The sequence below is a fragment of the Physella acuta genome, unplaced genomic scaffold (assembly GCF_028476545.2).
Source record: "Physella acuta isolate Inbredline_101_S28 unplaced genomic scaffold, ASM2847654v3 ptg001028l, whole genome shotgun sequence".
NCBI classification, from domain to species: Eukaryota; Metazoa; Mollusca; class Gastropoda; family Physidae; genus Physella; species Physella acuta.
In genome coordinates, this window is record NW_026732545.1 from 170,720 (window position 1) to 198,485 (window position 27,766).

At 31.3% G+C, this 27,766-nt stretch overlaps 4 protein-coding genes across 13 annotated transcripts; 2 read left to right on the plus strand and 2 right to left on the minus strand.

The window, feature by feature from the left end:
- Positions 1 to 261: 261 nt before the first annotated feature.
- Positions 262 to 3,567, minus strand: LOC131954764 (NFU1 iron-sulfur cluster scaffold homolog, mitochondrial). The gene is made up of 8 exons (XM_059318512.1): positions 3,502 to 3,567; positions 2,608 to 2,765; positions 2,257 to 2,392; positions 2,028 to 2,094; positions 1,828 to 1,942; positions 1,597 to 1,700; positions 658 to 792; positions 262 to 522 (listed from the first exon to the last, which is right to left on the minus strand). Exons 1-8 carry the CDS (start codon positions 3,546 to 3,548, stop codon positions 448 to 450), a joined length of 837 nt encoding a protein of 278 aa, XP_059174495.1. The 5' UTR covers positions 3,549 to 3,567; the 3' UTR covers positions 262 to 447.
- Positions 3,568 to 3,777: 210 nt separating this feature from the next.
- Positions 3,778 to 7,330, plus strand: LOC131954772 (UPF0728 protein). Of its 5 annotated transcripts, none has more exons than XM_059318532.1 (5): positions 3,778 to 3,831; positions 5,270 to 5,384; positions 5,504 to 5,623; positions 6,107 to 6,153; positions 7,216 to 7,330. In XM_059318532.1, the coding sequence occupies exons 2-5, from the start codon at positions 5,291 to 5,293 to the stop codon at positions 7,240 to 7,242; spliced, it is 288 nt and encodes a 95-aa protein (XP_059174515.1). In that variant the 5' UTR covers positions 3,778 to 3,831; positions 5,270 to 5,290; the 3' UTR covers positions 7,243 to 7,330. The 5 variants fall into 5 exon arrangements, with proteins under 5 accessions (XP_059174515.1, XP_059174516.1, XP_059174514.1 ...); XM_059318533.1 differs by having other exon boundaries at positions 3,801 to 3,836; XM_059318531.1 differs by lacking the exon at positions 3,778 to 3,831 and adding an exon at positions 3,845 to 3,992.
- Positions 7,331 to 7,361: 31 nt separating this feature from the next.
- Positions 7,362 to 19,194, minus strand: LOC131954770 (uncharacterized). 6 transcript variants are annotated; one of them, XM_059318524.1, is made up of 11 exons: positions 19,042 to 19,191; positions 14,587 to 14,766; positions 14,292 to 14,475; positions 14,025 to 14,161; positions 11,758 to 11,817; positions 11,237 to 11,417; positions 10,814 to 10,932; positions 10,092 to 10,156; positions 9,495 to 9,628; positions 8,981 to 9,148; positions 7,362 to 8,208 (listed from the first exon to the last, which is right to left on the minus strand). In XM_059318524.1, the coding sequence occupies exons 2-11, from the start codon at positions 14,747 to 14,749 to the stop codon at positions 7,968 to 7,970; spliced, it is 1,452 nt and encodes a 483-aa protein (XP_059174507.1). In that variant the 5' UTR covers positions 14,750 to 14,766; positions 19,042 to 19,191; the 3' UTR covers positions 7,362 to 7,967. The 6 variants fall into 6 exon arrangements, with proteins under 6 accessions (XP_059174507.1, XP_059174508.1, XP_059174509.1 ...); XM_059318525.1 differs by lacking the exon at positions 19,042 to 19,191 and adding an exon at positions 16,661 to 16,756; XM_059318526.1 differs by lacking the exon at positions 19,042 to 19,191 and adding an exon at positions 16,475 to 16,498.
- LOC131954771 (cytoplasmic phosphatidylinositol transfer protein 1) lies at positions 18,353 to 27,612 on the plus strand. The gene is made up of 12 exons (XM_059318530.1): positions 18,353 to 18,434; positions 20,286 to 20,396; positions 21,930 to 22,072; positions 22,592 to 22,740; positions 23,062 to 23,150; positions 23,399 to 23,406; positions 23,711 to 23,782; positions 23,939 to 24,037; positions 24,208 to 24,267; positions 24,350 to 24,445; positions 24,739 to 24,802; positions 24,984 to 27,612. Exons 3-12 carry the CDS (start codon positions 22,025 to 22,027, stop codon positions 25,058 to 25,060), a joined length of 762 nt encoding a protein of 253 aa, XP_059174513.1. The 5' UTR covers positions 18,353 to 18,434; positions 20,286 to 20,396; positions 21,930 to 22,024; the 3' UTR covers positions 25,061 to 27,612.
- Positions 27,613 to 27,766: the final 154 nt, after the last annotated feature.

A 27,766-nucleotide genomic window follows, 5' to 3' on the forward strand; every position in this document is an offset into this window, starting at 1 on the left:
TATCAAGCCTACTGGCTAGTAGAAAGCAAGTATTAAGAAAATCTAAGACCTCTATGGGTTAAAGGCTATATCAGAACAGAATCATCTAGCAAGCTTGACCAATAGATGTAAAGTCAATTGAACTGTTGAACTAGTCTGATTGATACTCTGTTGTACACACTGTATAAACTGTACAGTTATTAAGGTATTTCTAAGAATAAAAATCTTTTACCAAAAAAGACAAGTAAAAAAACAGCTGATAAAAAGAAAGAACAATCATGGTTGATATTGTAATTATGTACAGTTTAATTCATATTGAAGACATAGGTATTCTCCCACTTGCAACATCTAATATGTCACTACCCAAAAGTCTAGGTCAATAACAGAAAAAAACTTTTACAGATTTTTTTTTCTGTTAGAACAAACAAATCATTTATTGATCTTGAGTTAGATGTTTACTTCACAAACTTATTTCTTTTTATTGAGCTTATCATCTAGTTTTTTGAATTCATTCTCTGAAACTTCATCTACTTCATCTGTGACCTGTTGGATAAAACATTAGATACATAAATGGTGAGGTCAAACAACAGTACAACTGTTCTATGTCCTTACATAGCAAATGACCAATAGAAAAAAGCCCAACATCCAAATGTGACAGTAAATAGAAAATCAAAGTACCTGCTCTACGGCTTGAACTTCAGGGATATAAAACTGCAACATATTCTGGACACCATGTTTTAATGTCACAATGGAACTGGGACAGCTGCTACAGGAGCCTTGCATCTTTAGCTTTACCACTCCTTTCTCAAAACCCTGGACACAAAAGTCACACATATTTTTAGCTAAACCATGCCTTTCTCAAAACCCTTAACACAAAAGTTATACATATCTTTAGCTGGTTTGCAATAGTTATAAACAGAACCTCAAATGAAAACGAGCTGGTATGCAATTGTTATAAGCAGAAAATTGTTCTCAAACTTAAAAATTATAGCCTGAAGTGTGTTTAATAGTAAAAGTTCAATGCTCATCACTGAAAGACACAAAATGAATTGGCTTCACTACTTCATTATTACTAAAATATGTTTTTATGAAGAGCAAGAGGAGTTTAACTGATAAGGTTTGGGATGCCTGTAGATAGTAAGATTTGAATATGGCATAGCTATTTAGATTAATCTTAGATTAATATGATAAACACATGCCATAGATTTTAGAGTTTAATTAACCCTTTAGAACATTACACAGAAAATTTACCAGAAAGAGGCACTCAGTAAAACGTATTAACTAACATAATCCTTGAAACAATCCTTCTTGCCATTAACACACAAAAGCACATCACAGAAACTACATTGAATAAGGGTTAACTGGATGTTTCAATAACTTATTATAGCACAGTTCACACCTTCCTACTTTTGCACTAAACATAGGCCAATGTTCTATGCTGATTTTCTTGCTGCCACAGCAGTTACCTTTCCTCCTTTTTTTGTGGGGTAGCAACTGTTGTTGGACTGCCCCATTTTTTGCTAAGTAGCTTTCAAAAGTCTAGCAGTGACATCTCTGAGTTAACATAAATATGATTATACACAATAATGCACTAAATGAATTAACCCCAGCATTTACCATATATACAATATCTCCTCCATCTTCCTGTACAGTTGGTCGAATCCTTGTATCAAGTAGCTCTTTGATCAAAGCTACAGTTTCATCATCATCTTCTGTGATTTCTAGCAAAAACAAATTTTTAAATTTGCAGCTATCACATATTATACTTTTTGCATTTTACAAAAGCTGTTTGAATTACTACACATTGTACTTATTTTTTTATGCCATCTTAAGTTTGACAATGTTTACCTGTAGCACCTAATGGTTTCTCATCAGTTAAGACTGGTAGACCACTTGCAAAAAAATCCATAATAACTGCAAATATTTCTGGCTTCAGAACAGCCCAGTCTATATCATCATCTGCCTAGATTACAAATAAGAACAATAACTAGAGATGCTACATGTCATGCTAACAGATGTACAAAGTACGTCAGCGATTCAAGGCTTACTTTAGTTATTGTCACTGCATCCTTTGACAAGAAAACACCTTTCACTCCTTCAATGCGAAACAACATCCTAGATAATACAAGAAATATTTTTAAATGAACTAAAATAGCTTCAGCTGTAAGTATAAGAACAAAAACAGCAAGTATAAAATAAGAAATTCAAATATGAAAATGAAATAGTGTGACATATTTATAAATTAAGGAAAGAAAACTAAAGATTATTTTTATTTACTTGGCAAGTGGAGAGCTTTGTGCAGATTTAGGATGTGGAAAGTCAAATGTGCCAGAGTCCAACACCTTTTCTCCAGGCATAAACTTCAGACTGTTAGGATTTGGTGTATCTAATGTCTGGATAAACATGCTGCGGGCTAGAAGTAGATACATTTCAAAGTGAAATTAGCTATTGAAGTTCAAAACAGACGTAACAAAAATAGCAATGCTTAATTACAATGAACTAGCCCTCACTCTGACTAAATTGATTCAAAAATAATTATTTATTAAAACAATAAATTGACAAAGCTAAAAACAGCCTAAATTAAAATTATAAGTGAGCTATAAAGATATAATACAGTATAATAAATACCTGCATTTAAAAAACTGGGTTTTATTTGTCTTCTCAGAATAACATCCTGGGATGTGCCTGAGGTTATCTTTTGTGTCCATAAGCAGCGATGAAAACATTTTGAACTGACAGCTTCAGTTACCAAGAAGTGTGGTTGGGTTGATGATGAAATTAATTGCCTTTATTGACAAAAAAAGGTTCAAGGTATCAAAATTTAGGTAGGCCTAGGCCTAATTTAGTAATTACTAATTAATTTTAAAAAATTATTAAATTAAAATATGTGATGGCCACTGCTAAAATAAAATAACTAACTATTAACTAACAAACTAGATCTAGATCTAGATCTAGTACTACTAGCCAAAGGTAGGGCCTGTTGTTAGAGTACAATAACAGTCACTGAGTCACTCTGACAATGAGTGCAAGTGATAGTGAGTGCAAGGACAGGGCAACCAGTGTTTCTTCCAGACTTTTTTCTCCGGGGGGGCACTAGAAATCTTCGGGGGGGCGGTAAACTTTCTTCGGGGGGGCGGACACTGTTAAAAGTATATATTTTCTATATAAATTATATAAATTTCATTTCGTTCGGGGGGGCGGTAAAAATTTTTCGGGGGGGCTTCGCCCCCCCGAAGAGATGCCTGGAAGAAACTCTGAGGGCAACTACTGTACTGTCACACACAAGTGAGTTAGCTCAAGGCTCAAATAGTAATACTATTTGAAGTATTTGAGTCAAATAGTTGTGAGACGAGAGTGATGAAGTCTAAATTTTAGAACATGTGAAAGCTACGTTTAAATATATTGTAATTGAATAAGTTTAGTTACAAATATCGTTAAGCTTAGGAATCAAATATTTATAGAGTAGATAGATCTAGATCTATATTAGAAAGACGATGAGGGGGTAAGAAGTTGATACATTACCTAAATATTGAAGGTTTTCTTCTACAAATCACAGTGAGGGTCGCCATATTGTAGTAACGCAGTATTATGACCTTTCCATAAATAACAAAAACAGCCTAAATTATTTTAAAGAATAAAAACATATTTCTAAAAAAAAAGTAAGATTCAAACAATTATATAGATCTAGATCTAGATCTAGAAATCTAGATCTATTACCCTTTTAATAATTTTAAAAATTATTGTATTAATTTTTAATAAAAAAAATTATAGGCCCTAACATAAAAGTAAAACAAATTGTTTTGTCCGAAGCTACACTGCGTCCCTTAGAGATACACTTCCATTTGATTATGAGTAAAGTTTGTTTTTGTTTTTTTACAGATTTTACACTATACTTTTTATTTTATTTAATATTTACAGTTTTATCACCGTCATTATGTCACCACGATTTTAAATTACTCAGAACTTTTAAAGCATTTTTCAAGTTTCAATGATATTTTTAAAATAACCATTTGGTAGGTCAAAGTTAAGTAATCATATCAGATATGATATCTGATCATGTAGTAAGGTAGTAGTACAGTAAGTACTAAGTAGTTAAGTAGACTAGATACTAGATCTACTCACTACTGGATTAGAGTTAGACTAGATACTACTACTAGTACTACTTACTGCTATCATACTACTGTCTATAATTATAATAATTTATATTTTATAATCTACGAGCCGACCCGCGGTGTATCATACACCGCTATTTAGTTTTTTCTACTTTTCAGTAATTCATAAGTTGTGAATTCGACAGTACCAATGCTGCCACTGAAAATATTTGCTTTAAAACATTTAAAACACTAAACCCCCCCCCCCCCCCCCGTGAAAGCAGCTTCCTCTTAGTTACCTCCTCTAAGTTTAAAATAGTTTCAAACTTAATTATCTGCCCCTAATAGCCGTCACCAAACCCGGTCTCTGATTGTAAAATGTAAACAGCATGAACTACAACTCACCTGGCCATGTGAGGGGGGTGGGGGTCGGGGGGGGTGGTAGCGATAGAGAGGGGACTGCAAGTCGCGCGCTTGCAGCTTGTTTTCTAACGGCTCCCAGAAGAGAATTATATATATAGATTACTATTAGGATAGATAGTTAATTAATTTAATAGTATAGTTAAGTTGGTAATAATAATGTTGATGAATGAATATGTCTCTGATTCAAAATCAAAGTGATGAATAATGATGGCAATGATAATATTATTAAAAATTAGCCTATAATTTAATAATTATTAATTAAGCTATATAGGCTAGTATAGATCCAATTAATAAATAAATAATTTTACTATTGTCAGATTTATTATTGTAATTTATCATATCTCTGTTAGTTAGATGTAGGTAAACTATAATATAATAAATGAATATTCTGAATATTTGTATTTCTGTATTTGTAATGTATTGTTAGTTTGTTATGTTACTGGGCCTAATATAAGGCTAATATAGTAACTTACTAAGTAGATCAAGTCAACAATGAATAATGGAATAGGCAACATCACATATAATTTGAATTGAGCATCCCACAACAAAATGTTGCAATAGTTATACTTGTATAATTTTTTTGTACAGTATTTTAAATATTTTCTACACTTAAGGGAATCACTTATCCCAAGACTAAGAGGCCTACTAGTCCACACCACCCAGTTATCAAAACTTCAAAATACAGCCCAGTATTCCAATGGGAATTAGATTGGTAATCTTTTTTTAATGAAATTAAAATGGGAATCTTTTTTGGTAATTTTTTTTATCGCCATCAGAAAGTAACAAGCAAGTAAAAAATGCCTTCAAATGCCAAAGTATTCCTTCACTATGGACCTTATGAAGCTGCTGGTACTGTAGAATACAGACAGTCTAGGTTACAAGGTCTAAAAAGTAAGAATAAAAACACATTTAAAAAGCAATTTTCTATCAGATCAATTGTTATAAATAATATTGAACTGTCATAATGTCCCAAAGAGTACTTTCTAAATTGCTTATTTCCTACTTTACAGCTCTTTTAACTCGTGCTGGCCACTCAGTAGAGCTCAGACCTTTTAAAGACTGGAATGTTGTAGAGTTATGGGTCAATGGTGAAAAGGTGTTTTCTTGCGACATTCGAAAACTGGACTATGGTAATTGAAACCAGTAATGTTTTATATAAAGTTTAAAAGAATATTCAATATTTACTGGTTAGAAGTTTTTTAAAACAATACTATCCAGAATTTACTGTGAGGCTATTTTTAATGATTGCACTAATTTTTAATAAAGGTATAATGAAGAGCAGTAAATTATTGTACTATTTCTTAAAATAATTAAATTTTTAGTCTAGGTTGAATAAGTAAAAAAAAAAAAAAAGTAAAGAACCCTTATGAACCTTACTGTCCATGGGCAGGTGAGGTAGAGCTCAACAGTTTTAGTGACCTCGAATAAGCCAATTTACCTTTATTTGACCTAATCTGAGCTGGGTGGACTCAGTAACGTTGTACAGACTTAATCCGAACTCGAGAATTTCAGGTTAGCATTAGAAAGTCTTACCATTTTGGCGATAATTTTTTAAGCTTTTTAATTAACTTTAAATATTATTCAGTAGTTTGCTATATCTTTGCATGTTTTAGGTGGAGATGGGGACCTGGATCCTTTGTGTCATGAAGCATGTCGAGCGGTAGGGAAAGCATTTTAATTTTATACAGAAGTTCATGGATTTTATATTTTGTTACTCTATTACTATTTGTAACCATTTTGTATTTATTATTGTTATTTCATTAAGTTTCATTTACATTGCAAACATTAGAATATCTAAGTTTCTAAAATGTTTAGAATAGTGCATTCAAATATATAGCAATACTTGAATTAATTACAAAAGATACCCACTACCTGTACATTTATTAAATTTATAAAAATAATATAGATAAATTTCAAATTATGTAATAGTCTGTTAATGGTGAATATTTGAACATTTGGAAATATTGTAAGGTGATCAGTTTAGCAGTCAGTTTAAAAGCATCCTTAAAACATTTTATTGTAATATCAAATTTTTTTTTGGTCTATTAATTGGAGATTTGTTTTAATTAATAACTAAAATTTTATTTATTAATTAAACTTGTTTTTGTATTATATTTGAACAAGTTCTTGAAATAAAGTATGTTAAATTGGTAACACATGGCTGTTTCTGTTTAAAAAAAAATAGTAAAATTAATTTGTCAATATTTTTCATATTTTTTTTTACTAATAGTTGCTTTTATCCCCAGCTCATTTTATAGGAGCAAGAGTAAAGAAAAGGGGAGGGGAAGAAAAAATTTGGTCTATAACTAATACAGCATTAATTGACTAACAAATAACTTAGCAAAAGTAAAAAAAAAAAAAATAACCCATCAAGGAGAAAAAGAAATAGATAATTTAAATTAATAATAACAAGAACAGTTAGACATTGTATTTCAACTCAAACCACATAATTACAAATTACATTGAATATACCAACTTTAGCACAATCAACAGAACTGCTGCAGGTTAAGTTTTCTGTACTTACTTTTTTATTTCAATGAGACATCATTTACTAAAAATGTACATTATTAAAAATCAAATTTTAACTAACAATAAAAATACTTGTAATCTTATAGCCACTGCATTAAGACCCATATAAGTTTGTGTACATTTTGTCAGTTTGGAAGTTTAAAAAAATAATTGTTAAAACTAATTATGACTATGCATATTCCTTTGTTTGCAGCTGTCCGGTCTCACAATGCATGACTAGAAAACTGGCAGAAGGTGCCAAAATCATGTTCTGTAAATAAAAGTGTTTCTATGCAACTCTTCCTGTCATGTTTTAATTAATGTTCCTACAAAATACATTTTAAATTTCATGAGAATGTTTCAAAGTCAGTATGCAAGTCAATTTAGCATTATTTTAGATTTAATCCAACTCCTAATGTAAAAAAAAAAATTAACGATTATAATTAATTATTTAAATGCATAAATAATGTACACAAATGTAAGCACATTAACCATTCTGTGGTATTAGTTTCATGTAGTAAGGAACTGTGATACTTTTACTCTTACTCATTTTAATTCTAAATCTAAACTTTTTTAAGTGCCTTGAAATGAGCAAAAGTGCATACACAAAAAATCAAAGTAATCTTGCATTTATCAACTTAACATTAAAAAGGGACTTCACTGCACACTATTCAGACACTCAAATCAACTTTAACCTGATTATTCTTCACATCCACTCATGTATTGGATTTAGAAGCCCTTGCAGGTTCATCATTGGTCATCCTAGTCTATGTAGCTACAACTTTGGTTATTTAGGCATTTCATGCACCAAGCTAATTATGAGCTAGCGGTCAGCTCAAGTACATCAGTAATTCATTTATGTTTCATAACAATCGGCAATGTAAAAAAATAAGATAAACCCCAACATAATTATATTCCACACAAAAATAGTCCATCCAAACTGCTTGATTTTATTCTTCCATTATGCTACCAATAAGAATTGGCATTTCCTCTAGGGTGTGATCTGCCCCTCCTCATTCCTCTTGTGTCTTGTGGGTATGTTTGTGGAGGGGGTTGGATGGGACCACCCACAAACCCTGGCAGCATGGGTCTTCTATTTCTTACTAGTGGTGGTGCTGGAAAATGGAAGTCCGGCATTTCTGGTGGTACAAAGTTCTCACTGCTGTAACCTCCACCAGCATAGCCAATGTCTTCATTCAACCAATCTCTAAGTGCAAAAAAAAATAAAAAGAAAATGCTTTTATAAGTTGTTTTTTTTACCAACAGACGTATGTATATAATAAAACATAAATTTAAAAAATTTATAACGATAAGCATAGCCAATGTCTTCATTCAACCAATCTCTAAGTGTAAAAAAATAAATAAAAAGAAAATGCTTTTATAAGTTGTTTTTTTTTACCAACAGACGTATGTATATAATAAAACATAAATTTAAAAAATTTATAACGATAAGCTTTTAAGCGAACAATGCTGTTATTAAAGAAATCAAGTTTTTTTTTCAGTGCATTTAATAGCTTTTTATTTTTTTATATTTGTTTTTTTTTTCTTCTCCTATTTAGTAGTTTGTCCTAATTGAAATTGACACCACTAAAAATATTTGCTTTAAACCCCATTAGTAGCTCGTTAGAGATTAATTCTGTTATCTGCCCTTTTATTTTTGAATTTAGTAATCTTTACATTAATTATTAATGTATTGAATTAAAAATTAGATATTCTTGCATTGTCATCAGAGACAAATGTGTGAAGAAATCACTGCATTAGAAGTGAGTCAAAACTGACTTACAAAATTTGCCACAAAACAGACACTGTGAGACAAAAAAGCTTATAAAAAGACAATATTTTTTTATATAACGGCAATAAGTACTATTTTTAAAAACATTTCTGTAATCCAAGATCAATTGATTGCAATGGCAAGAAAATTTTATTTCAAGTTATTCTAGATTTCTAGTCCCAAATGGCACACTTAATCAGCAGCTTACCTAGTGTCATAAACATTTATATTTCCATCATAAAATGCAGCTTCATGGCTTGTGTGTTGTAACATGGCTATTTTGGCCTCCAAAGCTTGAGTGCTCCTTTCTAACTCATTTTGTAAAAATGCTATTTCTTGCTTAAAGGAGTCTCCAACAGAATTAGGCACTGGCCCTCTAAAAAAATGAAAACTTAACTTTAGAGATCATTTAAGAGTTATTAAAATGATTAACAGAAAAATTATAGATTTTAGATTCTAGTAACATATAATTCACACTGAGGATTTAGAGATTAAAAGTCTGAGAATTCAAGTATAAGTCGGAGCTGTTTGTGTAATTTTTGAGATTTCATTAGGGTTTGATAAAACTTGGATAAAAAGTGGTAGAGAATTAAAATTCTTCAATAGTCATGTTATGTTCACATTTCACTACTCTTTGTAGAATGTCTTGAGTTGCAGTGTCAAGAAAAGATCAAGCAGGATTTCTTAATGTGACCTATATATACTTGTATCCCCCAACTTACCTGGCCCCTAATAAGTGTCCTGGCATTGGATACATCCCACTGTGATGTGCTGCCAGCGCAAAATTATTTCTCCTCATTTTCTCATTCATTTTCTGCCTCCCTGTCATGGGTACTGGCATACCAGGCCCTGGTTTCTAAGTTAAAAATGTGGCAGAAGTTATATTTTGGTTGAAGTATAATTGATGTGTTTTGATATCTGTTTAAAAAAATTCAACAGAAATAATTTGGCCTATACATTTTTATAAATTATTTTTAAAATATTTTCCAGCAGATTTTTAAAATCATTTTTCTGAACAGACATAAACAACTTGATCAATAGATCGGTTCTAAATATAACACTAAACTCACTGATAACAGCAAAAAGAAAGGGGCAGTTTTATCAGCATTGTGTTGCAATGCAAACTAACCCCCACATACTCTCATAATACTGTTACACATACGGTAGCTAGTAAATAATTTTGACTAGGAACATACAGTGAAGGACGATGTAGCAGGTCTTTGTGGAGGTAATGTTCTCCCATTGCCCTGACCTCTGTTCTCATGCATAGTGTAACTTCCTCTTTGTCCGGCATGATTTGGTGTTGGTAAAATACTTACTCTATCCCTTGCACCTTGTGTAGTTGTCACTGTCTCCTTTTCTGGCATCTTGTTTGCACCTGCATCTGAAACAACAAAAAACAGGGTGATAATATGAACAGAGATATAAGCACCAGCCTAAAAATAAATGTTGATATTTTTTTTTTAAAAGGGGAGGGGAGAGATGGCTTGTGACATTATATGTTATTTATTTAATAACACCCTTGCACTTAAGTAAAAATGCATTCAAATATGTCAAACCTAAGACTAAGTTTTTATTTAAAAATCTAGATGTAATTTACAAACTAAGTGAACCATGATCAAATTAAATATACTGAAACTGCCTGGATACCACTACACTCGCATGGCCACTTGTTGTAGACCTTCCCATTTGTGTGACCATGGGATGCAGTTGGCAAGGAGTTTGGGTTATGGCATAAGTGTTGGTTCAGTTCAGTATAAGTGATGTAATGAAATGAGAACTGTGCGAGTCATAATATTTTTAGGAATTATGACAAGAAATCTAGAAAATAAACTTATCATAAGTGAAAGGTGGTATAACTGAAAATAAAATGGATTCAATAATTTTTATAAAATGGAAATTAAAATTCACATGGCTTAGTACAATAAGGTTTTTTTTAATAACAATGACTGTCAAAGTATTACCATCACAAAAATTAAACAAAGCTAACAACAATACTTTAAAAATAAACTTATTTTTTTGGTCAAAATAATGTTCGTACTCATTGTTTCCTTGTCTTTGGCTTCAATACAAATATTTTTCCCATCTATGAGGACACTTTTGTGGGCAAGAACAAATGCTCTACAGCTTCCCCTTCGTAGACAATCAAAGTCAAGAGTTCTGTAAAGATAAAATAATAGTCTCAGTGTTTAATTCTTTTGAAAGTTTGAAGTGTTTGATGTAATTTTTTGCAAGGATTCAAAACTTATCTAAAAATGCATTTTATTCTATCAAAGATCTGTCTGATAGAATAAGCAATGCATGTTTAGTCTTATCGTACAATAACCCGGCTGAGTTCTGATGCAAATTGAATCTTCAGCTTTATTATTTTATTCTAATCATTTTTAGTATTATATTCAATTTTTTTAGCTAGTTAAAAGTAGTGAAGAAAAAGCCTCCACCACTCAAAGATTCAAATTCTTACCCATTGAAATCTTTGATTTCATTTAGTTTTTGTTGTAACTTCCCTTCCTTTTCTATAAGATATTCCCTCACATTGGTCCCACCAATCACAGCATACGCTCGACTGAAAACCACATCCAAAAATTCCCGAGAAATAGTTCCCGGGAGGTTGGATACTTTTGCAGAATGATTGATTAACTCTCCTGAAATGCCCCCCAAACAAGTTTGTATTTGTAATGGTGAAAGCAAAGCTCAGTTTTGTCAAGACAAAAACAGTGCCAGATTTTACTTGTAGCAAACTACTGTATGTTTATGTGTAGCCATACAGTAGCAAAAATGCATGAAATTTATTCTAATATTTGGTAGCTATTTTCAAATCATTGTATTTCCTTAAACTTCAAAGAATAATTTCTTAAAAGACTGTGCTATGTCTATGTATGTATAAAAACAAACACAAATATGTGCCCAACATAGGTTGGACAAGGATAACCTAAAAAATGTACATCCATTAGTCTCAGGCCAACTTCAGAAATGTGATAGTACCTTTGGGTTTATCCCTGAAGCGAGCTTTGCTAGCTAAGTATGTATCCAGCTCCAAGTGAGCTAAAGTAAATATTGAAAAAAAAAGAAAATTGGAAAATGATTATAGATAATTGCTTGAGCAATATAATGAATAGAATATATCGATGGCCTTGGTCGCAAACCATGTATCTCAGAAAATGTAAATTTTACAGGGGAAACCAAAAACTGATTAGTTCATTCTTGATTGCTCTAATTAAAAATTATTTTAGCTATATGTGCAAAGAAACTCTACCGGCTATACTGTAGCATTTTAAAATGAGTTTTGTTAATATTTGCAAAGTTGTAGTAGGTTTAAAAAGATAGTCAGTTTGCTCTGTGGAGAGAGGCTGGTCTGTGTACGGTAAGACTAATCTGTGGAAAGAGGCTGATATCTTGTAATGTATGACTTATCAGTTGAGAGAGGCTGTTCTCTTGTATGATAAACTGGTCAGTTGAGAGAGGCTGATCTTTTGTGTGATAAGACTGGTCAGTCGTAAAGACTGGTCAGTTGAGAGAGGCTGGTCAGTTGTATGATAAGACTGGTATGTTGAGAGGCTGGTCAGTTGTATGGTAAGAGTGGTCTGTTGAGAGAGGCTGGTCTGCTGTATGGTAAGACGGGTCTGTTGAGAGAGTCTGGTCTGTTGAGAGAGTCTGGTCTGTTGAGAGAGGCTAGTGCCTTAAAAAATAAGTGATCTTTTGTTGGTAAATCCGACTAGAATATTTTTGTGACTACAGAAACAATATAATTGTGTTGCTTAACAGCTTGAGCTAGAAATCTTCTTCTTCTTCTTCTTCGTTCTTAATTTTTGAATATGGTGGAGGATTCAGACAACAAGTCCAACTTCGTGGACAAACCGGACTGTGGTTTCCAGTTTGTCAGGTGTCCCATATAATTTTTCCCTGAGTGGGGTGGGCTGGGGCCAGTGTCTGCCTCTTGCCTGGCCATACAGAGTACATTCCTGGAGTACGTGCTCCGTGTTTTCCGGGGCCTTGCCACAAGGGCACATTTCGCTACACCCAACCTTCAGTTTTTTGTGCATGTGTTGATTTAGTCTGTTGTGGCCTGTTCTAAGTCGAAAGATTATGTATTGTTGTTTTCGTGTTAAATTGTAATAGCCGTCGTCTTTAATGTAGTGAGGGTGTGTGACAGACCACATTTGCGTTTGTTTGTTTTTAATTATTCTTTTTATTTCTTTTGGGTGTAGCGAAATTTCCGGTTGTGGTTTCTTTCCCCCAATTTTTGCCAGCTGGTCTGCGATCTCGTTACCCTGGATCTGGCAGTGGCCCGGGATCCACTGCAGCACAATTCTGCTGCAGGTATTTTTTAGCCTCTCTAGTGCTGTCATAAGTGTTTGAATATAGGACTCCGGATTTTGTAGGGATTGCAGGACTGATTTGGCATCTGTAAGAAATACAATCTGACTATTCGGTGATTCAGGGTGTTCTGACAGGAGGTTTGCTGGTTTGTTCAAATGATTATATCTCGATAATCATTCTCCAGATTTCTATAATATTTTGAGGCATTATGGAGAATCATACTGGCTTTTGATTTATGTAAAAAAAACAGAAAATTGAATTTTTTTGAGATAGATGGCTTGCAACCGAGACCATCGATATAGTAAAATGAAATGAGAATATGTTATTTAATTAATGTATTCCATAAAAATTAAGTCAAACAGCATGATTAAAATTTGTAACCTGTTTCTTATGATCCTTTATTTAACTATATAACAAAGTTTATGCACTAGAATTTTTAACTACAACAAAATTATATGATAGCTAAAGCCCATTATTGTATTGTTAATAATAGTGACACAGGTATAATAATAAATATGATCCATACTTTGTTATATCTTTTTCTTATAACGATAAAGACTATTAAAATATTTACTACTGGAGCGACTTAATAGTTTTAAGCGCTCACATTATTCATTACCAACAACTTAACACTTCTTTGTTCTTAATTGTACTGCTGGAGAAGATTTCTTTCAACACAATTATGTATTAAACATCAACATGTTACGCCCCATAAGGCTGTCTGCTTTTCTTTCTTGATTTGCTTCTATAGCCTTTGACTTTGTCCAGCCTAGAACAAACTAGAAGGCAGCAGCTGTCCCCAGCTATCAAGCCCCAGGACTAAACAACAGAGTTTAGAAATCATGAGCTTTACCTTTGCCCGCCTGACCATGCCAACCCCTTATAACTTTTCTCATAATTAATTATATTTGACTAAAATAATTAAATCTTACCAGTCTCTATCTGACCAACTTCTGGACCCTTCTTAATAATATCAAAACTTAGTAGCTTGGCAGCCATTTTTTTCCAAGTTGCACTTCTCATAATATTTTTTGCATTCTGCCATGAGTCTGTATATAGATGTAGCACCCTAAACCAATGTAAGGTAAATAAATACCAGATTATGTTATGCTAAACAATATCGAACAAAGACTTTTTTTTTACAAAGTATTAATATTAAGGGAAAATTCAGCAAAAGACGGTAGACAAATAAAAATTACCCTTTTCTTTGTCTAGCTGGTAATTTATCATCAATTGTTTCACCTTCACCACTTTCTTTACCCGTCCCTTTTTTTCTCATAAAAATTTGAGAAAACTGAGCAAGTTTGATGAGGCGAACAAAGTTTTCTGTCATATCATCAGCATTCCAAGGATAAATCTCTATGTGGTAAGTCCAGTTGAACCCTGTTAACAAATAGGTTGATAAGTCCAATTTTTTTTTAATTATAAACATTCTGCTTGAAAAAACTCCTAGGCTACATAAATAACTTATGAAAAATAAAATAAACCAAAAACCTGGTTCTGTTTCACGAATTTCATCAATTTCATCTTCAAGTTTCATATCAGTCATTAATACTTCAGTTGTCTCATCTAAATCATTGGCTGCATTCTTTTCCAGTTTAGCTTCTTTCATTTGATCATTTACCTCAGTTTCTTCGACCTCTTCCATCATTATCATGCACTGATTTCTACAATCTAGTTTAAATGAAATTATACAACATTTTTACATGGACACTATTTTTTAGTTATAAGCAGTATCAGGATCAACTTTAATATAAAAAACTAATCACAACATATAGAGCTAGATACAAAAAAACAAAGAATGTTAAAGAAAATTTCATGTGACTGTTAGGCTAAACTTGGAGTTAAAATGTTTAGATAGGTCTATAGCCAAAAAATGCATAAATAGCATGCAGCCATCTGTAATAAATCTCATTACAACGGTCTATGAGGAGTTATAGAGAGCCTATAATAAATAGTAATTAAATAGGCCCTAGGCCTAATATTAATAATATAATTAGGCCTACGACTATTAATATTAGCTAATATGGTAATCTATTGTTTTCTGTAAGTAAAACTGGCCGAGGCTAGTAATGTGAAAAAAAGTTTAAAAGGTGACTCATTAATTAAATGTTTGTAATTATTTCACATTTTTAGGAGGATTTATGTTTTGAAAGTTACAAAAATGTTTTAAAGTTACAAAAATGTTTCAAATTTTCATTCAATTAGCCTACCTGTTTTTTAACAATTGTATTAAAACTTTAAAATACGCTCAACTGGAGGTGAACGCGAAGAGGGGTATAAAATACTTACTTAATACTTAAAATACGCTAAAAATAAATCTAGTAAAAAATTTTCTAAATGGAGTTTTACCGTCAATAGATTACCAGCTAATATTAATAGTATTGTATTATTAGCCTATTATCTATCATTTTAGGTACGTAAAATCGCCCGCGGCTAGTAATGTATGAAAAAGTTACCTCGTTGTCAAATCTTTAATAGAAGTATACTGTGATATATTTGTGTCAAATATTATAGCTAAATGAATAATAAACCTAAATCAATGGCAAACCATATTTTACCATATCAATATATTATAGACCAGAAATTAACTTTAAACAGCAGTGTTTGGGAGCAAGATTTGCTATAGGCCTATATAATAAACAGCAGCCATTTGTAAAAATATAGTGGCTTCCCCTGAATCTGCTATAAGTTTACATTACATGAAAACAAACTTAAACAAGATGTCTGCTATAGTAAATGAGCATGGTAGCATCTGTTGGAAACATCGCAAGTCTTCATTTATTACTGAAAACCTTTAATTCAATTGTTTAAAAACAGGTAGGCTACATAAAATGAAACAAGGAAACACTTTTGTATTTTTCAAAACATAAATTAAATCATCCTCAAAATGTGAAATAATTATTAAAATTTATTTTTAAGGAGTCACCTGTTTTTCACATTACTAGATCTAGAATCTAGATTTAGATCTAGTGCTAGTCGCGGCGATTTTACGTACCTAAAGTTTAGGTTTAGGTCCTAACCCCCTCAAACTAAAACGATAGATTTAATTATTAATTAATAATTAGGGCCTACTTAACTAGATCTAATTAAACTAATTACTAATTAGTAATTACTACTAATTACGTAGTAATTAGTAATTTAATTAGGCTACCGGCTACACTATTTTGTTTATTATTTATATTTAGGCCATAATTTTTAATTTATTAGCCTAGGCCTAATATTAATTATTTTTTTATATCCAATCTAAATCAAGTCTAGATCTAGATCTATATTCAATATTCTAGCTAGTCTAGATCTAGAAATCTAGATCTGGAAAAATATTACATTATTTAATTAATCATTTATTAATCATTTACTAGTCTACTAGTCTAGTGATTACGTTAATTTTTACTAATATTTTGAGAGAAAACAAACTTTGCCTGATAAATAAACCAAAAATGCTGCGAAATGTTTTTGTTAAAAGCTAATAATTTAAAAATTGCTCATTTGTATTTATTTATTTGATCCTATCTATCTACATATGCCTAACTAAACAATTTATACAAGAAAATAATGAAAAATGTACTTCAATTCAGGTTTTACAAGTTCATGTTTTAAAATTTTGTCTTAATTTAAAGCTGCAAACTTGGTTTCCAATATGGCAAATATGTACAAAGCTTTCTATACTAAACACCGAAAAGAAAGCAAACAAAATTAGACCTATTTTCCCTAGAACTTTTCAAAATTCTATTGTTTAAAACAAAACAAAAAATGTTTACATTAGCTAATTTATATTAAGTACGCAAACAAGAAAAGCTTTCAGTGTGATCAACTTAAACGGAAAATCACAATAAACGTTATAAAAACTAAGAGCAAATGAGTTTTGGGTGCTAAGGTGTTGTCCATGGCGTGGTCCGATGGACTTTTGTGATAATGCGTGACGATGGGGAGGGGGAGTTCAGAACGTTCGACGAAACACTTTTGCTCATTAAAAAGTATGTTAGAAAGTTAGTTTAAGCCTTTATTTCCCATTTTAAACAGACTTAGTTTTTTTTACAAGCTTTTATTTAACTCACTTCCTCTGTCGACTGTCTGTCGTCAGTCTAGATAGAAACGCAGGAGTGAAAATTCGGACAGTTCTACTTGACCGATACGATTCACACTTGGCACGTGGGTCAAGACATGAAGACAATGCAATCTGAAACTAAATTTGACTTAATTGGATGCCTAATTAAATTTTTATGAATTAATAAAAATTTGGACCGAATTAGTAGGCATGTCTAGCCAACCACACCACACGCGTCATCACCATCAATAGCTGCGCCATCACGTAATGGCTGCGTTCTAAAACCATTGCGCGCCTACTGAACGTGATGTTCAGTAGGCGCGCAATGGTTTTTAGTCATGTAACTCTATTGTAAATAAAACATGTAAAGTACTGAAAAAAAATTCATAAAAAACTTTTTAATAACAAGCTTTTATGTAATGATGCACTAAAAAGTAGAAAATAAATTATAGACTACTATTTAAATAACTATAAAGAAAAGCGTGGGTGTCTTCCTTAACATTAGTAAAGGTATCCAATAGATACTAAAGTGACCCACGCTTTTCTTTATAGTTATTTAAATAGTAGTCTATAATTTATTTTCTACTTTTTAGTGCATCATTACATAAAAGCTTGTTATTAAAAAGTTTTTTATGAATTTTTTTAAATTATAATTTTAAAAATTGACCAATATGAACTATTTTGATCGAACTCAGTAAATAATTTATACTTTAACAAAAAAAAATATGAGTGAGTGGTAAGCTTAGGCGTGACTTCTTTTGGGGAGGGTCAGGCATTTTGTGACGATGGGGTTCGTCTATAAATTATGTCACGCATTTCATTGATGATTTTATCATCGCAAAAAGTCAGACCCCAACCCCTTTAAATGACGTAACGTTTTTTTTTTAATAAAGCGATTTCCTTTTAAACAATAAATTGAGCTCAAAAACTCAATTTATAAACTTTAAAAAAAATTCACATGACACGTCGTCACACACAACAGTCCGTAACCCCCCCCCCCCCCCCCAAAAAAAAAAGAAGTGTTGTCACAGTAATATGAATCAGTGGTTCTTAACCCCAGGGGTTCGGTAAGTCAGTCTCATGGGCTTGGCGGTTATGAAATTGGTGGGGTTCAGTAACTCCAAAATGGTTAATAACCACAGTCCAAATTAATAATTTAACTAGATCTACTATTTTTTTATACCCTCTGAAATTCTCAGGTAATTAGCGTGACCGAAATTCAATAAATAGTAGTGTTGTCATTTTTTGTACCTCTATCACAGTCTACTAGGAATTTTTACACTTAGATCTACGGGTAGATAGATAGATCTATGTCTTATGATCATACACAATACAAAATACACAAGGCTAAGCCAAGGTTAACATAACAGGATTAAGAAGATTCTATTATCCAACACTGGTACTATAAAAATCCCCTGAAGTGAAGTGATAGACTTCCTCGCTTAGGACGGCTTAGGTTCTAATAAAAAAATAAATAAAAATTGTCCAATTCTAGACTGGAAAAAGATATGCATGCGCAATCGAGAGAAATTACTGCCTTCATTGATCATTCAATGCGATGTTTTTGATGCTGCACATGCGCGTGTCTACAAACAAACCGCAGAACCCTAACCGTAGTGCAGCTATAATTATTAAATTAAAATTAATGGTAATCTATCGTTTTGGGTACGTAAAATCGCCCGCGGCTATTAATGTACGAAAACGTTACCTCATTGTCAAGGCTGTAATAGAAGTATATTGTGATATGTTTGTGTCAAATATTAGGTATAGATAAATGAATAATAAACCTTAATCAATGGCTAAATATATCAATATAGGCCAGAAATTAACTTTAAACAGCAGTATCTGCAAGCAAGATTTGCTATATAAACAGCAGCCATTTGTAAAATAGAGTGACTTACGCCTGAATCTTGCGCTATAAGTCTATAAAAATAAAACTTTAACAAGATGGCTGCTATAGTAAATGAGCATGGTTGCATCTGTTGGAAACATCGCTGGTGTTCATTTATTACTGAAAAGTTTTAATTCAATTGTTTAAAAACAGGTACATAAATGAAACAAGGAAACATTTTTGTATTTTTAAAAACATAAATCCTCCTCAAAATGTAAAATAATTATTGAAATGTAAGGAGTCACCTGTTTTTCACATTACTAGTCGCGGGCGATTTTACGTACCTAAAACGATAGATTACCAAATTAATTTAAGGTCACTTCGCATGTGCAGATGTATTGAGTTTTTTCATATTTTCTGCCAAAAAATCTTTTTCCAAATTTTCACTTCGATTAAAATTAGGTTGTACAGTTGTAGATCTAGTTCTAGATCAATCAAGTTATAATTTTTTTTTCGCATTTGGGAACATTCCCAAAATATTAAAATTTTAAGTGGATAATAATATTTATTTAGAATCCATCCTTTGAATCACTAGCAGAATAAAGAAAAAAATGCATTTTTCTGCCCTTTTGAACTCCAAAAAATGCTGTGTTTATGTGTGGATTCACATCAGCCACCAACTAAATTGCATAGAAAGCATAGGTTTGACTGACTGGTTGGCAGCTGCCGCTTACAAATCCTTTAGGGACTGATATTTATACCTTACCAATATCCAACTGTAGACTCTTCCCCAATTCACTCACTGTCACTAAATGAAAATGTGTGCTGAGGGGGGGGGGGGGGGGGGGGTGGTTACTATCATACTGACAAATCTAATCTGTTACAAGACTGAGTGTGTGTCTGTGATTATGCAAGTTAGCCAATACTCAAAATAGTTCAAAATAAAAGAGGAGGTAAAATAGTGTAGGTCAGCTAGACATTGGTCGAGCAGAACCAATAGAATAGCCCGACCAATTAGGAACTAACTGACCGGTCTTGTTTGATGGTCAGCTAATCAAACCAAGCATTAGGGTGGTTGGCCACTCAAACATGTAGTAGGTAGTTGGGGATTAGGCAGGTAGTAGGCAGTTGGACATAGATTTTGTTATGAGAAAGTTGAGCTAGAGTAGGACCATAGATTCGCAAGGGCATAGTGGAGATAGTAGAAGTAAAGTGTAGGAAAGTGGATTTATGTTAGAAGAAAATGGTTTATGTATGAGTTGAGTTTGTGTCAGTTGTTAATTTCCAACTGAAGAAATTCATCAGGCACTTTAGAAAGGTTAAAGATCCCCATATATACACAATACAGTATATGTAAAACATCCAATCACCACAATGTCTTATAGCCACTATAGTGAATACTGGTAGTGGAATCTTCTTATAAAGGTGTGTTCTGTGTGTTAGGTTACTGTTAGTTAACTTTTTTGTAGGAATTTATTATGAGAAGACACACTTTTCAGCTGCTTTTTTTTCCAACTGTTTAGTTAAAGACTTATGGAAATATTAAAATTTAAAAAATAGATCTACTTAAAAAAAAATTCATACAAAAATTCAATCAATTTAGTCATTTAAATGAATTAATTAATAATGATGATTAGACTTTTAAATAAAGTTTTTTTACTCTTACAAACATTTCTTACATTCTGTCATAAACTTGTTTAATATTTAAATATTATTGGACATTGAAAAAAGTTTGTTTTATTTATTTTTATTTTTAGTGCATTTGAAAGCTGATTATTATAAAGGTGTTTTTTTTTTTATTTTATTTTCACCTTTTTAGTATCTCGTTCTTAAAGTTTATATCAGAGTCTATTTTTAAAACATTTGCTTTAAAACCTGATGAATAGCTTCTGAATTATCTCCCCCTACTTAATGTCTATATATGAGACGGAGTGGTCTAGCGGTAGAGAGCTGAACAGCTAGCCCGTAAGTCTCGAGTTCGAGTCCAGGTTCAAGTCAGTAGAGTGACACTGAGTCCACCCAACTCTGATGGGTACCTAACTCACGTTAGGAGAGAGTAAAGGCGGCTGGGCATAGTGCTGACCACACTATCTCTTCATATGCCGAAGTCACAGAAACAAGTGAACTCTAATTCACTTGCCCCATAGACCTTCAGGTTTGAAAGGGAAACTTTACTTTTTTTTTTTTACTTAATGTCTATGGGAAGTCTCATGTGTGATTGCTATAGCATTGCTGATTGTTTGCTTGGGATTAGTTCTGTTATCTGCCCTTTTGTTATTGAATTTAGAAATCTTTAAATTAATTTCCAATGACAAATTTAAATCTTGTTAGATATTTAATTGATAATGATAGTATGATGAATGATAGCTTTGGCGTGTAATGGTAATTTATAAATTATTTGTCTGCCAATAACAAACTTTTGACACTATGAACCACAAAATTATTAAATATTGTTTAGTTTAGAATTTTTACTGAAGGTGATTGCTTTTTAAGTTATTACCTACTCTTCGTTTATCATACTTTTTACACACAGAAGAACGTATGTTGCTTGTCTTTTTTTACTTTTAAAATGAGGTAATTGTGTAGGTAATTTTGTTTTCAAACTTCCTATTTATTACATATATTATGTGTTCAATACATAGTCATGTCATACAGAATCGTGTTAAAAATTGAGCATGAAAAGTTTCTGAGATTGAATAAAGAATATTGCAATTTTATAAGCATGTCCATCTTTTGTTAAGGTCATCATCTGAAAAAGTTTTAGGATTACTGCAATGTTTGACCTGATTATTCATGTTAAGTCAACTGTTTGAAAAATGCATATTGATTTTTATTTGTTAGACAAAAATTTGCCTGAAAATCAATATATTGATTTTTCTATTGATTTTTTAATGAAGTTTTTCATAATATTGATGAGATAATATGTGCTTTTTCTGTTTCTATTTTGATGTTATCCAGAGTTTCAAAGATGACAGATTTAAAATATGTGATCATCAATACCCACTGAGTTTGGTGTAACACTTCTCTGTCCGCGGATAAACATCAGCCAGACCATGTTGCTAAAGGAGTACAGAATATGTATGCCATTATCAGTAGAAGAGGTACTTTTCATATTAAGTTTACTCTTACATTCTAAAGCATAAATGGTGTAAATTTTACTCAAACACATTACATCAAGTGACTGGTAAAATACTTAACATAATTTTGTTTAAAATTTCCTTATAAAACTTATTTATGAAATTTTTTATAATACTAAATTAAAGTTTCATAAAAACATAGAGTATCTTTTTTATACAATTGTATTATTTATTTAATTAAAGGTATTTTAAACTATTAACACTCTAGGTGTTAATAAAACTCTAGTTTTTGTCTGTTTTTGTTGAAACATTTTATCTCAATCTGCTTTTCCAAGCATTATTTAATAAGTATAAATATTGTATCATTTTTCAAGCCAACTACCTTCAATATATGAGTACAAATTATATTAATATTTTATACCTGTCACTGGCATATTCTCTTCCAGAGTTCTTCTCTAATCTTCAGCTTTCAAATTTAAGCAGTCAGCTGGCTTGTAGTTTTCATCCATACATGTTGAAACATACATTCTCTCCTCTGTTTAGTATCGTATTGGCCAACTGTACATGATAGCCAAACACAGTCATGAGCAAACAGACAATGGAGAAGGTGTAGAGATCATCAAGAATGAAGAATGCAATGACCCCATCCATGGAGTTGGTAGATACACTGAGAAAAGAGTACATCTGTCCAAGTTAGTGGCATTGTTATATTTCTTGCGACTTCAAACAGTAAAATAAATTCTGCAGGTGTGGTTCTTCTAGATAACTAAAGTAACAATCAGACAAAATGTGTTAATCAAAAAAATATATTAAATAGTAAGAATTAGGTTATCTTTTAATTTTTATAAGATTTTTGGTTGGATTTTTCAAAAGATTGGAATGTTGACTGCATTTTTAAAGTTGAAAACTTTAAACATATAAGATCAAACATGGCACATTTGTAACACAAATTTTGAATTATTGTATTATATTGTTTAATAATAGCTTTAAATTTATTTCACATCCTGAAATAGTCGATTGCCTTCTTGGATTCGCTCATTGATACCAAAAATATTCTATGTGACAGAGAAAGCTTGGAACTATTATCCCTTTACTATAACAGGTAGATGTCTGAACTTATTTATCATGTACATATCTTAGTATGACAGTCCTTACTTAAGAACACAAAATAATTGTTCTTGCTGTAATTTTGTTTACATCAGATTGTTCTAGATATTTTCTTCTAAATTTTTGCTCAGTGTTTAAATAGCTATTTTTTGCTATGTAAAGTTTATACTGTTGCTTTTATTTTTCTAAACATTAAAGCCATATTTGATTTCTTTTTCATTGGATGAATCTTGTGGTTTGAAGAATACACAGTAAGTAAGCTTACTCATACTATTGTTATGGTACTAGACTAAGACAAACAACTAGTATTATATGAAAATAAAAGATATAAACCATCATTATTAGTTTAAAAACGACCTTAATTCTTGATTAAAATGAATATTTTATAACATTGGATACACAGTAAAAAACTGATTTTATTAGGCCATATTTAGCTATTTATGAGAAATGGTGGAGCTCAATGATTACTTACTAACCAAAAAAAATTTTTTTATTTTGATAGTGTTGTGTAAGTGTATATAGATCTAAAACATACCAAGCATATTTAAATTTCAGTGTTCATTCCTACCACGCTACAGTATTTATATAGAGACAAGATATGAAGATAATTCTGGAATATCTGATAATGTAAGTTAACTCATAGATATATTAAATTAATTCATTCTCATCTAATTTTTTTAGTTTTACTTAGAATTGAATTTATAATTTATTTAATATAGAGAATAATACTCTGTTGAAAACAATTTGCTTAGCATACAGTAAGGTTTTGATTTTCTTTGCCAGTGTTTAAATTTATCTGAAGATGAGATGGAGAAGAGAGAAGTTGATTACATTGATATTGTGAATGACCCTTTACCTCCCAAACATTATAAGGAGAGTGAAGTGAGTTGAAAGTTTCCCATTTTTGTCTTTGTTCTTGTATTAGATTCTTTACTATTTTAAACCTTTTATGTTTTAACGTGTATCCAGTTAATGTTGTATTCTTATTTGTTGTATAACCTAAATGGATTTATTTGCTTTATTGTCTAAATGGGCTCATCATATTCAATCAGGATTTGACAAAGTTTAAATCAAGCAAAACTAACAGGGGGCCGCTTCACGACAACTGGACAGTAAGTTCTCATTGTGTTGTATGTGAGGTAGATGATGACTGACATTTTACATACACTCAATGGAATGTTTTTACCCATCTAGGAGGACTGTGCACCCCTTATGTGTTCCTATAAAAGTGTTAAAGTCAAATTTGAAGTGTTTGGCCTACAGGGTAAAGTTGAAACATTCACTCATAAGGTCAGTCACATTTTCAGTTATTGTATGGTTATAATAGTATATAAATGCTGTCCAAAACAAAGATAGTTGGTTCTTTAAAACAAGTTTACAGTTTTGTTGAAAGTAGTATCTGTTTGAAAAATCTAATAAGATACTATTTTTTTTTATTTTGCTAAACAAGCACTTTAAAACTAAAGGTTTTTTTTACTAACCTCTTTTTTATTGAATAGTTAGATTTGATGAATATTTCTGATAGCATTGAATCTTGAATCATTTACTGTCTCAACTCTTTAACATAAATAAATAAATTCCAGACTGTAAGAGATATTCTACTTTTGGGACACAGACAGGCTTTTGCATGGATTGATGAGTGGATAGGTTGGTAAATTTAAATTTATTTTAATATAAAATTGAAAAATGACTACTACTTTGGTGGCTAAGTAATGACATAGTTTGTTTTAAGTCCATGCATGTTTGTTTATATATTTAATTTCGATATAGTTTATTGAGTAAGTTGGATATCAGATGACGTACTAATTAAGATTCCTTTATCTGTTAGATATGAGTATGGAAGATCTGCGAGCATATGAAACATCAACAAACGAGGCGACCAATAAAAAGGTTTTGTCTTCGTAATACTTAGCACTTGATCAGTTTCATGTTGATTTCTGATGTTTTATGTTCATATGAAGAACTAGTTTTAAAAATGATCTTTTGATCAGATACTTTTAGCACTTACCTATTTTTTTTTTTAGTGTTTTAGGCTTATAATTGACCAGATGTTACTTGTTAATTATTGATCTATGGATCAATAAATTTTTCAGCTGATTAAAAAAAAAACTTAAATCATTAAATCTATCATATTTTACTATTTTAAAAATGGTTATTAGCTCTTGCACTATTTATTTTTTCTTTGTTATTCCCAAAAATTATTTAGCTATACACATTTTTAACCCAAATGTTTTGTCCATGACTTTGAGAAACTGATCAATTTTATTGTGTGTCATATTTTTAGACAACATGCACCAGAGGGTTGATTTTTTTCCTTTTTATATTTAAATGTTTATTCATCTCGAACAAATATGTTAGAATAAGATAGAGAGAAAAAGTTTAGCTTTGGAGGATAAAATGAGTGTATAGTTCTGTTTTGTTGCAATGTGTGCCCCACATTTATGTGATGCTTGATGTATTCTTTTTTCCATTCCACGAAACCTGTGTGATAATCGTGATCTCACTGGAGGCATATCAAGTGTATAATCAGGTTGGGTGTAGCCAGTAGATTTGTTGCTAGCTTTACACTTATTAAATCTATCACTTGCTGTTTGTGAACATTTTCTGAGATGTTTGTCATGGGTGTGTTTTTTTTTTCAAATCATTTATTTTATTTTGTGATTAGAGGTTGCATTTTTTATTATGTATGTTTATTGTTATCAAGTGCGTAACCAGGTCAGGTGTAGCCAGTAGATTTGTTGCTAGCTTTTACACTTAATGACTCCTTCACTTGCTGTTTTGTTGGTGGACATTTTCTAAGATGTTTGTCTTGGGTGTTTTATTGAGAAAAAAACAATTTTCAAATAATTTCTTGTACTCAGTGATGAGAGGTTAAATTTTTAAAATGATGTATGTTTATTGTTATCAAGTGTGTAACAACTTTAACTATTATAAATACTTTCGTATTTTCAAAAACAGATTGTTTTTTAAGATGAATCCTTTATTGTTTATTCACCCCTATTCCATATGGCATTTGTTCTTAAGGGTTATAGTCAGCTGTGATACATCCTATTATTCACATTGACATTTTCAAGGATTTTAAAATCTAAAACAATGCAAGCATTTTTCAATAAAGCTACTACTTTACTGTAGCAGTGATCTTCCTATTTTAAACCTGTCTTGCAAAACAAAGGGATATACTAGGATTGAAATAACTGTCTCACATACAAGCTTTATGAAATTAATTTAGGAGTTTTTCCTATCAATTGTAAGTTAATAAATATATGTCATCCCTACAAAGTTGTGAATTTGGAGGTTCCAAGTTTGAATACTCCATAGTGGGATACCATGTTACATCCTATGGAGTTTGTTGAGCCCTTCCATTTCTGTTACTTTTACCTCAGAGATTTAGAATTAATGTTTGGTGTTGTGCTTGTCACTTTGTTCACCAACCTTCCCTTAGAAATCAGTGGTGTCACCAAAGAGAATGTTTCTACTTTGTTTTAGAATCTATTTTCAAAGTTCATATACAACATGCATTAACAGTCAGCCAACACTCTTTTAATATTTATCAATATTTAGCAGTGGAGAACTGAGTACATGACCTTTCTCCTGATATAAAGCTTCAAGTTGTAGATTTACCTAATGTATGAGTTCATTCATTAATATTGAGAACTTTACTAATTCTGAACCTCAACATCTCATTTAAGCTACTAGATTACAACTTACTAATAAGTTGGATTACTATCTCTTGCTATTAAAAAATATTATTGCTTAACTCATATCAATACTATTAAAAGCTGGATATATACTTTTTATACTATAACCCCATGTTAACTTATATAATAACAGTTGTATTTGCTTTAAGTACACTTCCATAACTTTTCTATTCCACTGGCTAAGTAGAATGACTATCAACTTAGTACATTTTAACTTTGGCAGAGTGGAACGATGTTAATAATAATCTGTTCAAATATTTAATTTGTCAGGACCGTGTTGAAATGTATATCGGCTCAAAAATCAATAGGGCATTCATGTATATAGTGGATTGTAACTTTTTTCTTAAATCTAATGTTCAATGATAAATTTAAAAGGATTCTTTTCTCTTTTTTTATTATTTAAAAATGTTTTAAAATTGACTTTTTTTTTAGCATTTTAAACCATTTTGTTTTAAAACATAACCTTAGTTCATAACATTTTTATTATACTTGAAGACACTGTGTCCCACAATTTAAGTAGAGCCTAATGTTAATGGCATCAGATTAGATCTGTAGGGTTTCATTTCACATTTACAAATAAACATTTGTATTTTGCCATATTTTTTAATAAACACATGTTGCCATATTTTATTGATGATTATTTTAATGTGTTAAAACCCTGTGTTGAAGTTTTTTGCTCAAGGTAATTTTCCTTATCTTTGTCTCACTAATAGTTTTTTCCTTGGTTTCATTTTTAAAAATAAAATATATTCACTTTTATTTTGTGTATTTATTTCTTTGTGTGCATTTGTTTTTTATTTATAAAGTCCAGATGTTTTAACTGACAACAAATGAATATCATTTGTTTACACTACAAAACGTACTTGAACGTTTGTAAAAACAAGATTGGAGGGAAAAAAGCATAATTTTTATC